Raw genomic sequence first — 14218 nt, 5'->3', positions numbered from 1 at the left:
CAGCTGGGTATGCGAGAGATACCAACCCATTCTAATATTTGACTGATTGTCTCATGTATTTATAACTCCACCTGTTTCCAAAAAGAATTTGGAACAGCCTACTATGAAAACACAGATACAATAAGCCTAAGCTCAGTGGATACAAAGCAAAAGATTGATAATCTTTGTACTCCCATGCATGGCAGCCATGTGCTGTTTTCAAGTTCCTAGCATCCATTTCTTTCTTCAACCCTAATTTTAAAAAATTTATTTTATTGAAGTATAGTTGATTTACAATGTGTTAATTTCTGCTGTACAGCAAAGTGATTCAGATATATGTATATATATAAATATATAACTATATATAAATAATAAATATTTATATATAAATATAAATATTTATTTTTATATAGTTATATATAGTTATTTATAAATAAATAAATATAAATAAATAAATAAATATATAAGTAAATAAATAAATAAATAACTCTACTCAATATCTTGTAATAACTTATAATGGAAAAGAATCTGAAAAAATATATATATACATATATATAAAAATACAAATATATGCATGTATAACCAAATCACTCTGCTGTAAACTTGAAACACATTATAAATGAACTATACCTCAAGAAAAACATTTAAAAATTTAAAAAAATAATGACTATATTCTGCACACTGTAAAAAAAAAAGAAAGAAAGAAAGTAGGCAAAGAGCAAAACCAAAACACCCTGTATCGGGGTCATACTTCATCTTTTTTGGAGAATTTTCTTTTAACAGCATCATCTACCTTTGAGGTGCTGAGGAAATGGAATCATTTCCATTGGAAGATATGCCCCGGCCTTGGCAATGGAGGCAGGAACCCAGACTCCCCTGAGAGCTTCAGAATGACAGGCATTTGTCTGTGTGGCCCATTGCTGTATTCCTGGTACCTGGAGCAGCAACCAGCACATAGGAATTGCTCCATAAATATCTGCTGAAGGAATATGCAAGACAACTGAATGGAAACCTTCTGCTGAAGCTGAGTAGATTCTAGAAGAAAAAGGGAAAGAAAAGACCTGTGTTCTCTGTGGGGACAAAGAAGGGGAGATTTCTTTAAGGGGAAGAAAAAATTGACTTGATAAGGGGAGGAAAAATTTGACTTGATGATGGGAAGAAAGTTGTGTTTAAATGGGTAGGGTGCTAGGGAATGCGCAGTCCCCGACATTGCTGGCAGCCCTATCATCTGGTGCACATTGCATGGGCCAGTCTAGACAGTGAGCATAATTTGAATGAACAGAGGGTGACTAGTTCCCCGACCAGGGATCTAACCTGTGCCCCCTGCAGTGGAATCATGGAGTCCTAAATACTGGACTGCCAGGAAATTCGCCTAAACTCATTTATATCAAAGACTTCTGGGGTAAAAATTAAAGGTATTCATAAAATATGTAAGGTGCAGTGCTGCCTATATTTTTGGCCCCAGGTGACTATATAAGGGGATAATACAAGGTAACTTCAAACATACTGGGATAATAGGAAATATATAAAATAGGAAAAACTTACTTAAGAAATCCACCAGCTGTATTCCATCACTAAAAAGTGGAAGCTTTGAGTTCCCAAAAAGCCTGAGCCTAGCTTTTGTTGTCTACTAGCAGGAAGTATACCTGTTAACCAGGGGGAACAAACAGAGGTTTCTGGGGCCATGAGGTCTGAGGGTTCTGGAAAACTGAACATCCACATGCAAAAAAATTAATCTAGGCATAGACCTTACACCCTTCACAAAAAGTAACTCAAGGGCTTCCCTGGTGGCGCAGTGGTTGGGAGTCCGCCTGCCGATGCAGGGGACACGGGTTCATGCCCCGGTCCGGGAGGATCCCACATGCCGCGGAGCAGCTGCACCCGTGAGCCATGGCCGCTGAGCCTGCGCGTCCGGAGCCTGTTGCTCCGCAACGGGAGAGGCCACAACAGTGAGAGGCCCGCGTACCGAAAAAAAAAAAAAGATCAGTGGTTGCCAGGGATGGCGGGAAGGAGGGATGAATAGGTAGAGCACGGAGGATTTTAGGGCAGTGAAACTATTCTATATGATACTACAATGGTGAATACATGTCATTATAGATTTGTCCAAATCCATAGAATGTACAACATCAAGAGTGAGCCGTAATGCAAACTATGGATTCTGGGTGATAATGATGTGTCAATGTAGTTTCATCAATGGTAATACATATATTACTCTGGTGTGGGATTACCCTATATTTATTACCACGTTGATAATGGGGGAAAGCAATGCATGTGCGGGGGGCAGGGAGTATGTGGAAAATCTTACTTTCTACTCAATTTTACTATGAATGTAAAACTGCTTTAAAACATAAAGTCTGTTTTTAAAAGTTATAATCAAAACATGTTATTCATAAACCCAATAAATATTTAGATTATAATTTAGAAGAAATTGAAGCTTGGGAGAGCATGGACTTTCTAACCAACTTAAGAAAAACATGCTCAGAAAACTAGTAACTCGTTTTTGCTTTTATTCTCCCGGTAATAATAAAACCAGTGCTCCTTTCCTGCAGCTCCCTTTTTCATTACTAGAACGTATGTCCGGCCACTCTAAATGGTGTTCAAGACATGGTGTCCTGCTTTTCTAGTGGGGAGAACAGAAGTGGCTGACCTCAGGTCTGTTCAGCTCCTGCTTGAACGGCGCACATGTGTGGTGACCCCAAGGCCCAGCAGTCTCTACCAGAAGCCCCTCCCCTCTGAGCTCTGGCTGGGCCTTCAGTCAGGGAAATCAGCAAGGAAACAGTTACTGTAAAAAACATCGGAGACACTGTGCAGTAGCGCCTACAGTGTGCTTCATACGTAGCAAACAGCTCCAGAGATGCAGGAGAAACATTTGGGATGGAGTTATCCTGGTCCATTGTTTTATCATAATTTCTGGGTAAAACTAGTTCTTACACTCTTAAACATTCTTGTAAGCTGATAAAGAGGGAGGTTATTCCACATCAGTGAGGCTGAAGGTGGGGAGTTGGGGGGATGAGGGGAAAGGAGGGGCCAAGGGCTGTGGATTCATTCATTCTGCAAGTGCGTGTATCCAGCAGTGAATAAGAAAGACAAGTTTTCTGCTTATAGTCTACAAATAGGGGATACAGACAATACACAAAGAAACAGATTACTTAATGAGATGATGTTACAGCAGAATAGGACGATCTGGTGGGCACGAGGTGGGGATTGGAGGGCTGCGGATTGGGGCAGTGGTACTTTATTAAATGATCAGGGAAGACCTGGGAGTGGGCAGGAACCTGAGGGAGAGTGAAGGTCCATGGCTAAAATGTGTGGTCCAGCCTTAGAAAGTGCCCCTGATTCTTTGAAGTGGCAGAACAGGTTATTTTGGACCGGTTGGACCACATTGAAAACTGTGGACCATCTTTAAAGTCTTTATTGAATTTGTTACAATATTGCCTCTGTTTTATGGTTTGGTTTTTTTGGCTGCAAGGCGTGTGGGATCTTAGCTCCCTGACTAGGGATCGAACCCGCACCCCCTGCACTGGAAGGCAAAGTCTTAACCACTGGACCGCCAGGGAAGTCCCCAGCCTCCTTGAAGAAGGACACAAATCCTTCCCTTTTTTGGGGCCGGGTACCTGGTAAGCCAGGCTGGTGCTGCTCAAGGCTGAACAGACACAGGCTCTTGGGGTGATAGTGCAGGCATTCGGGCCAGAGCTGATCTCTCTGACAGTGTGAAAAGGATGAACCTTCTCGTGGATGTTTCCCCCCACCTCCCATGCCCGCCAGGCAAAGCTTGTGTTCCTTCATGTCCTCCGACCCCTCCTCAACTCACAGGGATGTGAAGCCTCTTCCAGCTCCATCCAGAGGAAGAAAAACAATGGAACTGAGCGACGACCTTGACCAAAGAGAAGAGGTGAATTCCTGAGGGCACTCTGGGGAACAGGAAACAACCAAAAGGGGTGGTGATGATAGGAGGTGGGTAGACGTTTGGCGATAGGATGGACTGGAGAAGGCCAATCACGTGAAAGTTCTGGGTGTAGATGAAGCAGGTGAAGCAAACTGCCTGGGGTAGAAGACCCACCTGTGAACTTGCACTTGAGGATGCTTTAAGGTGAGTTTTTCAATCTCAGCACTACTGACACTTTGGGTGGGAAAATGCTCTATGGCTACCAGTGCATGTGGAATGTTTAGCAGCATCCCTGGCCTCTGCCCTGTAGCAGCCACCAGTCATGACAATTAAAAACGTCTCCAGATATTGCCAAATGTCCCCTGGTGGGGGGCACAAGATCACTCTGAGCTGACAACCATTGCTGTAAAGATTTCAAGAGGCAACTTGATCCTTACGCAAGGAATGGTTTCACACAGCAGTAAGAAATGGTCCTATACATATTTTTTGACCATGTGGTCAACCAGAAGGAAGACTTGCTTTTGGTAAACGGCCTGCTCTATGCTTCCTGCTAGTGCTAAGTGTCTAGCAAGGTCAGAACACTGGTATATTAACCACGGCTCATTTTGATCACTAGACCATCAGAAATAACAAGGTCTCATACTCTTCCAACGCTTTAAATCTCAGTCAAAATTACTAGTAGACAATAAACCCGTTCTTGTGGAAAGGGGTTGAAGGAAGTCAGGACACAAGTTGAGGCTCCGAAGGCCCATTCTAAGGTTGTGAGAGTTGGATGCTAAGAGAATGTGAGCTATTTCTAAATGAGTCTAACTCCTGAATAAAACTAGGGGAATCCGAACTCTAGCCTGAGGTGTATTTGAGCTAGCCCCACGCCAGTCTCCGTCAGCATCCTCAAGTCCATCCCAGCATCTGTACAGTGTTCCCTGGGAGTCTCCTTCCAAATGAACACACTGAAGAAAAAGAGAGGGAGAAGGGAGTGGAAAGGGAGGTGGGGAAGTGGGGAGGGAGAGAGTTTTTCTTGCTTTGCTGAAGCCCAGGCAGGCACGCGTGCTGGCTGTATATCTCCCTGGGGGAGCCTACATCCTGGGATTGAGGGAGTGGCCAAGGTGCCTTGTTTCCTCTCAGACTGGACCACACTGGAGCCATCAAGGAGGTGAGGTGCTCAAGGCCCTCCCTCCCACCATCAATAATAGTGCTGGAAAATGGGCTCTGTGATCCTTCATTCTGTCCCTGAAAACTCTTTTCCAAGGACATTACGGCCCACGAAAGAGGGGAAAATGAGCCCCATGTGGTTCTTGCCAGTGCGAGTAATCTAGAAAGAAATAGAATTTTTAGTGGTTTGTTAAGATTATAACATAGATTGATCCCCCCTCTGTGAGACCCTGAAAGTGGTCCAGCAGCCAAAACTTGGACTTCCCTTCAGTTACTACTTCTTCATTTATAGAGTTTTTCCTTCCTTTTTTCCCTTATTAACTATTTTTGTCTTAAGGTCCATTGCTATTACTTGTGACTTTAAAGAGAAAAAACATTACCTGTGTGGTTTATACAAAGTTTAGGGCTATACTGTGTGTGGGAAGGCAATTAATACACATCCATCTAGGTGATTCTGTTAGATCAAAGTTTGATCCTAGAGTCACTGAAGGTTTGCAGCCCAGCTTCACCTATGAGCAGTGTGACCTTGGGTCAGTCAGGACTTCTTTCATGTCTTACCTGAACAATGGGGATAAGAGTAACCACTTCTTGGAGTTGTTAAAATTAAATGTGATAACATCCGCAAAGCATTTAGCATGGTGCCTGGCACTGTTATTAATACATATGCAAATGCAAAGCGTCATAGGAACATGATACTCAAACTATTCTAAGGGTCAGCATAATCTCAGCCCCAAGAGCCGCCAGTGGAATTTCAGATCGGCCGTGAGAGTCACTGGGTACCATTGGCAGACCTAAGGAGAAGGGTTAAAAGTGAAGGCAGGAATGAGAAATGATTGCAAGATGGAGAGAAGAGAGACAAGAAAGAAAGAGAAAAAACAAAAACAGAGGCACAGACAGGTGGACCTTTTAGAACACTGCTTACTCCCAAAATATTGAGCCAGGCACTGTTCATTCTATGAGGAATAGACTGTGCTATCAAGAGACACAGTCTCAAAATCTTTTGAGAGAGACAGTCGCATGAATAGAGCAAGGTGAACTATCACAGAGAGGGTAGAGGTGAGTGGAAGCACAGAAGGGCAGCCAACCCCGGAAGCAGTGGGGTTCAGGGTTACAGAGTAACATGTACAAGAGTGGAGACCTTAGGAACATCTGAGAGAAGAGTACAGTGTTTTCAAGACATGGAGGTAAGAGCATGTGTGCAGGAATTGAAATTCTGTACAGCTGAAGGTGAAGTGTGGGGTTAGGCATGAAATGTATCCGTTATCTAGTCATGTTTTAGGTATTTGTTACGGACACACGGAGGATACTGTAGAGGAAAAAAAGCAAATTCCCTCTTCTCAGAAATATTATTATTATTATTATTGGCCACGCCACACGGCTTGCAGGATCTTAGTTCCCCTACCAGGGATTGAACCCAGGGCCATGGCAGTGAAAGTGTCGAAGTCCTAACCACTGGACCGCCAGGGAGCTCCCAGAATATTATTTTCTAGAGAGGACAGATGACAAACAAATACAAAACCAAGTAAACATAAATAATCAAGGAAAGTTCTATGAACGAAAGGAAACACTGGTAAAGTGATAGAGGATGGGTGGGTGGGAACCCAATTTAGATAGGGTAGTCAGGGGGACTTCTCTGAGGAGGTGGATTTCAGCTGAGTCTAAAGAATAAGATGGAGCTGGCAGTGCAGAGAGGGGCAGACGGACAGGCAGAACAATCAAGATGGTGGGAAGCCCCAGTTCAAATGCTGGAGACTGGGGGCAGCTGGGGGCGGTGGGGAGGGAGGTGGGTAAAGCAGAGATTGGCACTGATATTTGCTCCAGTAACCTTTTGATGGAGAAATCTGAAGGGGGGAGACTGCCCCCAAGAGGATGCAGGAGAGGCCACAAGTTTGTAGAGACCAACTGTAGTGAAGATGCACGTATTTTTCTTTTTTCCTGCATCTCAGCCAGAACGTTGCGCTAATTTCCAAATTCTGCCTAAAATGTAGGATTCAAGTATCACCTCAAATAACTTTTCCTCCTGCAGGCCAAGGTGGAGATGGTTGAACTATTGGTGGGCGATTGTAGTGGGATCAGTATCGAGGCTGTCAAGCAGAAGGAGCTTTATTTGGGGTCTTAAGAATTGCAATTCGGGAGACACAGATTCAGGTAAAACTCAAGAGTGTTCTGGGGAAGAGAAGAAGCCAGGAGCTTATACGGACAAAACCACAAGGTTATTAGAGTTGTCTGGCAAGAATTGTAATTGATTCTCAATGCAGGTAAGAAAATATTTGTCCTGAAAGACTAGGCTGTCACGAGTTATTTTAGGGTAAGGGTCCCAATAAGTAGATAGGCTGTCTGGAGTTATTTTAGGGTAAGGGTCTGATAAGTATCCCGAGCTTCTGGCAGATGTCCTGAATGCCTGCTTTAAGACAGAAAGTGGTCAGCTTAAAAGTGCATAAATCACACTTCCCCAACGGCCTCCTGACTCCATGTTAGAGAACTCTCTTACCGACTCCATTTTGATTTTCCTTTCTGGTCCAGGGGCTGACAGCCTCAGGGGTCATGGCAAAGAGAATCCAGGTGACCAGGGCGATAACACAACTTTTACCGGTGCCTTGCACACAGAAGAGGGAGAAGACCTGAAGTGACTTTGAAGGAGATGAATTCATGGCAGACAGAATGGATTCCACCAACTTGGAGGAGTAGCACAAAGGCTAGTGCCTTTTAAAGACCTCTAAGTAGTTTATAAGGCTGGTGTTAGCAATAGCTTTCTCACCTGTAAAATGGGAACAATAAGAATTCTCTGACCCTCCCTATTCCCTCTGTAAACAAACAAACAAAAAGACAAAGAGTCTCACTCATCATCCAGTTACACGAAGAGCTAAGTCTCAATCCTGCAGTTGCCCCACCAGCAGTGCACCCTGAGGGGAATTCAGGATGAAGAAAAACAGTATGAAGCATTTTGTGTTTTGGATACAGGGCCCCTAGATAGTTAAGATGCATATCTAAGGAAGAATTTCAATGACCCTAGATTCTTGGATCTTCCCATATTTGGGAAAGCACTAAAATCATTAACTTGAGATATAGTCAATATATATATTTTTAATGATTAGTAGTCATCTTTTACCAAGATGTATGCTTAACTACATTTCCTAGATCAAAAATTCATATGTATACATATATATATATATATATATATATATACTGGCCCCTCCCCTATCTCTTCGTAATAGTTCCACATAGCTGAGAGGTTTATCTCCCAGGCTAGAGTCCCTAGTAAGGTCCCAGAATAAAGCTGAAAGTCACTGCCCTTACGTCGTGCGTTTTTTTTCGTCCACACCTACAGCAAGACACTTCAAAGGTAGAGAAGAAAAGAGAAAGCTGTTAGGTTCAGTGAAAGCCCTTTTTAAGTCAACAAGTATTGCAGGGTTTCTGCAGGGCACACGTATGTTCCCAGCCAGGCTCCATCTGGAGGGAAACCGTGCCTTCCAACGCTGCCCAATGCAGAACAACATCTAAGGCTGGGCGTTCTAATTTGTAGCCTTGGGCCTGCGGTGGGGGGCGGGGGGGGCCTAAGGATGGACTAAAGTGGGGGCCGGAGCCCCCAGGTGCGTTTCCCTGTGGCGTCAGTCTAGAGAAGTCACTCCCAAAAGGACATCTCTAGAAGAGCGACTGCCCTCAGGCCTCGTCCACCGCCACGTTCTTACTTCTAGAAAAAACAACAGGGTCACGTCTAACACTCCCTTCGCAGATGCTGGAGCAAAGAGAAAAATCTCCAGGATTGACCCCACCGGGGCTACTTGGGCGGTACAAGCCGTTGCGCCAATGCCTGTCGCCGAGATTTGCGGACCTGGTCGCGGAGCATTGTGGGGCTGGTAGTCCAGGCTGGGGCACGGCTTTAGGCCATTGAAGCCGTAGAACTACATTTCCCAGAAAGCCCCGCGCTGCAGCAGACGCGGACCTAGTACGTCACTACCAGACTTCCGGCAGAGCCGGGGGCGGGACCGTGGCGGAGGCTGGAGCGGGGCGGCGGGATGCAGCGACCCGGGCCCTTCAGCACCCTCTACGGGCGGGTCCTGGCCCCGCTGCCCGGGCGGGCCGGGGGCGCGGCCTCTGGCGGAGGAGGGAGCAGCTGGGGCGTTCCGGGTTCCCACGTGCAGTTGCCGGGACGCGCGCAGTTCGGCGCTGGCAGCACAAGTACAGCTGGCGGGGACGCTAACAGCGTCTGCCCGGCCCCCTCCACGATGTCCAAGGCCGAGGAGGCCAAGAAGCTGGCCGGCCGCGCGGCCGTGGAGAACCACGTGAGGGTGAGCAGCTCAGGACGTGGGGCGCCCGTGCTCGGCCTGATGGGCTCGCGCTCTGGGCACTGCCGGTTGCGCCTAGTTCCTGGCAGGGAGGGAGCTGCGTGAGAGGGGAGGGGGTACGCATTTCACCCTCCTTGAGACCTGCTCCTTCAAGGCCTTTTAGATGTGGAATCGGTTGGGGTCGCGTTCCCTAAAGTTGTGCTATCTAAAGACTGCTTGTCCAGGCCAGATAAGTTTGCAAAGTGGAGCCTGGTGGTGTGTGTCTGATGATGTTTGGAGTGGGGTTAGTAGGGACTTAGCGTGTGGCTTCCTTTTCAACAAATAAGAGACTGGGACTGCGAGAGGTCTTTACTCGCTTCACTGCCCTGGGAAGTCGTGGGGGGGGAGCTGATTTTAAAAGTGTTTTGAAATTTTACTCCAAGAAAGTGCTTAGCTGGGCGCGCACCCGCTCCTGAGTGTACTTGTTGGAGGGAAGAGGAGACTGAGCCAGAGGAGAAACCCAGGCTTTAAACCTCCTCCTTTTGACACTTGAAGTCTGGAGGACCCTCTTTAAGGTCGGGATGTGGAGATGTTTAGCTCTTACTTGGCGAGGTCGTGGCCCTACTTGTTTGCTGTGTTGCGGGTGTGGTCCTCTTGGGTGGAGTCTTTTAACCCGAGCGCATTTGCTGGCAGCAGTCAGTTACCTTAATTGTAATACCGGCGGCCAAGTGGAGTATCTCTACCCTTAGGTGGAGTTTCCTTGACTTTATTGGCTTTTAGTCTTTCTTTTCTGCTTCCTGGAAAGTGGTATCAGATTCCCTTTTCTCTAGTGATGGTTCTTTATTCTTTACATTTGGTAATGCTTTCGTGTACAAAGTTATTTTGCCTAGATAGATGTTTGATCCTCCCACCGCCTGGCTAAGTGGGAGGGGCGAGTGTGGTAACCTTTGGCTCAGCGTGTTCTGTCGGAGGAATGACCAAGGATCCTCCAGGACCCAAACCGAGTGACTTCCGTTCCAGTGCCCTTCCACCTGTTACACAGCTGCTCTGTTCTGGTTTAATAGTGTGGTTAGCAATAGGATTTTCTGTGGGGATTCACAGAGATAATGTAAAATGTGTAATCTGGCTCTCCTTTTGGGATTCACGTGCCTCAGCTGCAAAATTGGGACGGTAAGCTGAAATTCCAAAATGCCTGGATAAAGTGAGTCGTAATGGATAAATGTAATGGATAAATGAGATCTATACAATTAGAAAAGACCCATGTATTACATTTCCTGTTAACCTATTTGCATTCCTGTTTGGTGGCACGCCCCTCCCTGACCATTGTTTTATTATTGTGTATTTGGTTAAATTACAATCTGCAAGCTCCCACCTTAGGCCAGAGCCGCAAAACACTGGATTCTGGCCACATTATTGCATGAAGTTACCAGGCAATCCTGGGGAGATCGTCATAGGCCTTTTGGGGGCACTCACCCCAATCTGTTACACGCACTTTCCTTTGCAAACTTCTTTTCTGAGATGCCAACACTACTTGAATTTTGTACTTCCTGCTTTGTAACTTTGTTTCATTCATTGCAGGTATTTGTTGAGTGCCTGCTTTGTGTAGGTAGTTGGTGTGGTGGTCAGAAAGGGAGGGCTAAAGGGAGGAGGAGAGGCTGGTCCTGGATACTTTGCAGACAAGATAACTTAATTCAGAGCCGCAGGTTTATGGAGCATAGTCCCGCACCTCACCGTCAAGGCTTAGCTGCTCTCTCCGGGGGTATCCTATCCTTTTTTCCATCTAAGGCCGAGTTTTCCTTTAGCGCTTCGTGTCTTGAAATTGTTTACTTTTTACACAACCCAGGCTTGGCTGCTCACCCCTCCAAAGACAAGTGTTGGTTGGAAAGAAAAGGTTACTTTATTCTGGAGGCCAGCAATCTGGGGAGAAGGCAGACGCCAAGGATCAACTCCAGGGGAGAAAGGGGAAGTTAATCGCAGTTAATCGTTTGGGGAGGGGGCGTTCAGAGTCTTATCTTCCACTGAGTGCAGACTTTCTTCTGATCGGTTGATGGTGAGGTAACTGGGTGATGGTTAGCCGGAAGTCTTGCACCCAGCCTGAATTTCCCATCTTCCACCTGGGTGGGGCCTGAGTTCCTGTACAGGAACTCAGAGTTGTATTGTTTTGTATATTCCTTGAGAAGGAACCAGGACCTGTCGCAGCACCATTGCTTCTTGACTGCACCTTCCTGGTTTCTGCAGTCCCTTCCTTCCCTGATTAGCAACTGTTTGAATCTGCCCTTTGGAACTCAGGGGAGGTCAAGGAGGCTGAAAGAAGCCTATTTCCTACAAACAGGAAGCGAAGGACACGGAAAGGATTTGTACGGGAGGACGCCATAGGGTCGTGCTCCGTTTCATACTCACTTGTGTAAGTTTATCAAGCTAGGTTGTGTGCGAGGTCCTGTTGGTTCCACCTTTGGAATGTTCTTAGAACTGACCCTTCCTGTTGGCCTGCCAACTCTCCTGGTTTAGGCTCTCCTCGTGGCCAGAAGATTGCAGTTGCCCTTATCTCGTCCCCTCTGTCGACCACCCAAGTGGTGCATTATCGTCTTCTGAAGCTTTAATCTACTCTTGTCACTGTGCCCCTCAGGTGGCCTCATCCTAACCTCCATAAGACACATCAGGAGCATCTATTGTAAACCAGTACTGAGGCAGGTGGGGGGGATACACAGATGAGAGGCTCTAGTTCTTGTCTTTACGCCCACAGTCTTGTTTCCTTCTCTGCTCCCTTCTCTCCCATGTACCAGAACATTGGAAAGGACAGACTACTGGCATAGAGTGTGTGTTTTAATATCAAAACCCTTGACCAAGAGTGCTTTTTCTTGTCCGCTGCTTTTGCCTATTAAAATCATATATGTCCTTCAGGGTTTGGTTCAAAGGCCGTTCTTCCTTTCCGTTTTTCCTTAGTCTTGTAGAGGAAGCAGTTCTCCCCTTGAATTCTGTAGCACTCCACACCTCTTAGGTGCCTTATGCCTCTTAGTAGGTGTCTTTATGGTCTAGGTATGTGTATGTGCGTCTCCCAGTTCCCTGAAGGGTAAGCTTCTGGAGGGTAGTTAACCTTATTTTCATTCAGTGTTGGTCACAGTGGGGCCTTCCCAGTAAATGCTTGATGAATTATGCGGAGTGTGGACACGAGAATATGGAGGTTGTGGGGTGAATCTCCCTAGCCCATTGGTGACTACTTGCATTTCTGGGTGGGTGGAAAACTTGGCGAGTTCTCAGCTGAAGCCTTTGGGTAGCCACCCGGGACTCAGATGTGCCAGTTGCAGGATGGGTCACCATGCAGCGCCAGGCTCTCCTGAAGGTCCCTAGTCTCCTTTGTTCTCTTTGGAGCCTGGGCTTAGCTTTTTGGCTGGCTTGGCTTGAAGGAGTTGGTGGGCAGTGGTTCCAGTCGGTCAACAGAAGAGGTTACCCTACTGGACAAGGTGACCCAAGTTGTGATGTTGCACGTACGACCTGTTGTCAAGTACTGCCGTTAGGAGGAGCCTGCTCCTATGGCAGAGCCTGCCTGGCAGCCTTCTGCTGCTGGGCCACATCTGTTTGGCTTTGGCTGGTGCACTGATTCTTGGCCAGTCGTTTGATTGCAAGGTAGCAGGACCACAGGGTTGAGGAGCTTTGGGCCTGGCAGGCCTGTGCAATTCCTGGCCTCTTTCAAAAGCCAAGGGAGGAGCCTTGCACAGAGCTTGTGTGACTCACCCAAGTTCATCTGTGTGCCACCTGCCTGCTGGGTGACGTGAGTATATGGCAGAGTATGGTAATGAGGAAGCTGACAGTTGAATTGCTGTATAGCTAGAGCTCACAGCTTCAGGTTGGGTGTGAAGGTCAGGTTGAGCCTACCTAGTCGAGATATTTCCTCGTTACTTAAGGTTTGTACATTTTCTGATATTCAGCTGTTTTGTGTTGTGATGTAGCATTTACTGGTCTTGAAGACCTTGCGATTGAGGTTTGCCCAAGTAGCTAAATGGCTATTGGATGCATTGCCTTCTTGAGGGCATCATCACAGGTGAAATCCTGACCTAGCACAAGCTCTGTTTTAGGGCCCCTTGGTGTTATTTGGTGACTTTGAAACTTTGAGCAAAGGCACACACCCCTGTAGGATCAGATACTACCTGCAGATTCCAGCATTTCATTGAAAGTATGTCTAATAATCTCTTGCTCATTTCTAAGTCTTAAATTTTTCCTTAGGGTGTTGAATTCATCTCTAAAGTGAGGCTGAGGGCCTTGAGGTCACAAGGGGTTGTTGTGAGATTTGACTTATATTAACATTTATGAATCTTCTTGGTAGGTGCTTAACAGATGATGTTAAGCTTTGTAGCTGTTTTGCCCTAAACAGGCAGGAGATTACTCCCAGGAAGTTGCTTAAGAACCAAGCTTCACATTAGTTCCTGACTGTTTGTACTCTGACCTTGTTTTGCCGTTTGTGGTCTAACTGACCTTGGCTGGGCCCCTACTCTGCCTCTGGTCTACTCTGAGGTACCTGCCCCCTTTTCTTAAGATAATAGGCTCAGTAGTAAGATGCCTGTTTCTTCTCCGTTGTACTCAAGGAGTGGCTTCCTATATGGCAGATGAAGACTGTTTCTCATGTTCCCACCTAAGCCTTCACCCTCTCCCCATTTTGTGTGAAGCAGGCTTGTGCAAAATGAGGACCCCTTGGGATCAGTCGGACAGAGTTGACGTGATTTGCTGTTCAAGGTTGCTTCAGACTCTCTTCTGTTGACTTGGGTTGGAGCTCTGGATGGTAGCCTTGATGTGTGTCTGAGGTTCGCTGTGATGCCACCAACTTGATGGGGACTGTGTAGATGTTAAACTTGTGTGAAAAGTCGCTGAAGCCAGAAACCTCTGTTTTCTGCTCTTAACATTCAGCTAGGCTGTTTTTCTCCTAGGGTCTTTCCTTTCTGAT

At 46.4% G+C, this 14218-nt stretch overlaps 1 protein-coding gene across 4 annotated transcripts in view; it reads left to right on the top strand.

Annotated features, from left to right (window-relative positions):
• The first annotated feature begins 9001 nt into the window (after positions 1-9001).
• RPIA (ribose 5-phosphate isomerase A) overlaps positions 9002-14218 on the top strand; it is a 95723-nt gene continuing 90506 nt past the window's right edge. For all 4 annotated transcript variants that reach the window (XM_027129092.1, XM_027129090.1, XM_027129094.1 and 1 more), the window contains exon 1: positions 9002-9306. In XM_027129092.1, coding sequence (XP_026984893.1) covers positions 9034-9306 — 273 coding nt within the window. In that variant the 5' untranslated portion in view covers positions 9002-9033. The remainder of the gene's footprint in view (positions 9307-14218) is intronic.

Source organism: Aethalodelphis obliquidens, unplaced genomic scaffold (genome assembly GCF_003676395.1).
Source record: "Aethalodelphis obliquidens isolate GAN/ISIS:26980383/991018 unplaced genomic scaffold, ASM367639v1 scaffold35, whole genome shotgun sequence".
Classification (NCBI taxonomy): domain Eukaryota; kingdom Metazoa; phylum Chordata; class Mammalia; order Artiodactyla; family Delphinidae; genus Aethalodelphis; species Aethalodelphis obliquidens.
The sequence above is the reverse complement of the archived record's forward strand: the minus strand, read 5'-3'. Positions and strand labels throughout refer to the sequence as shown.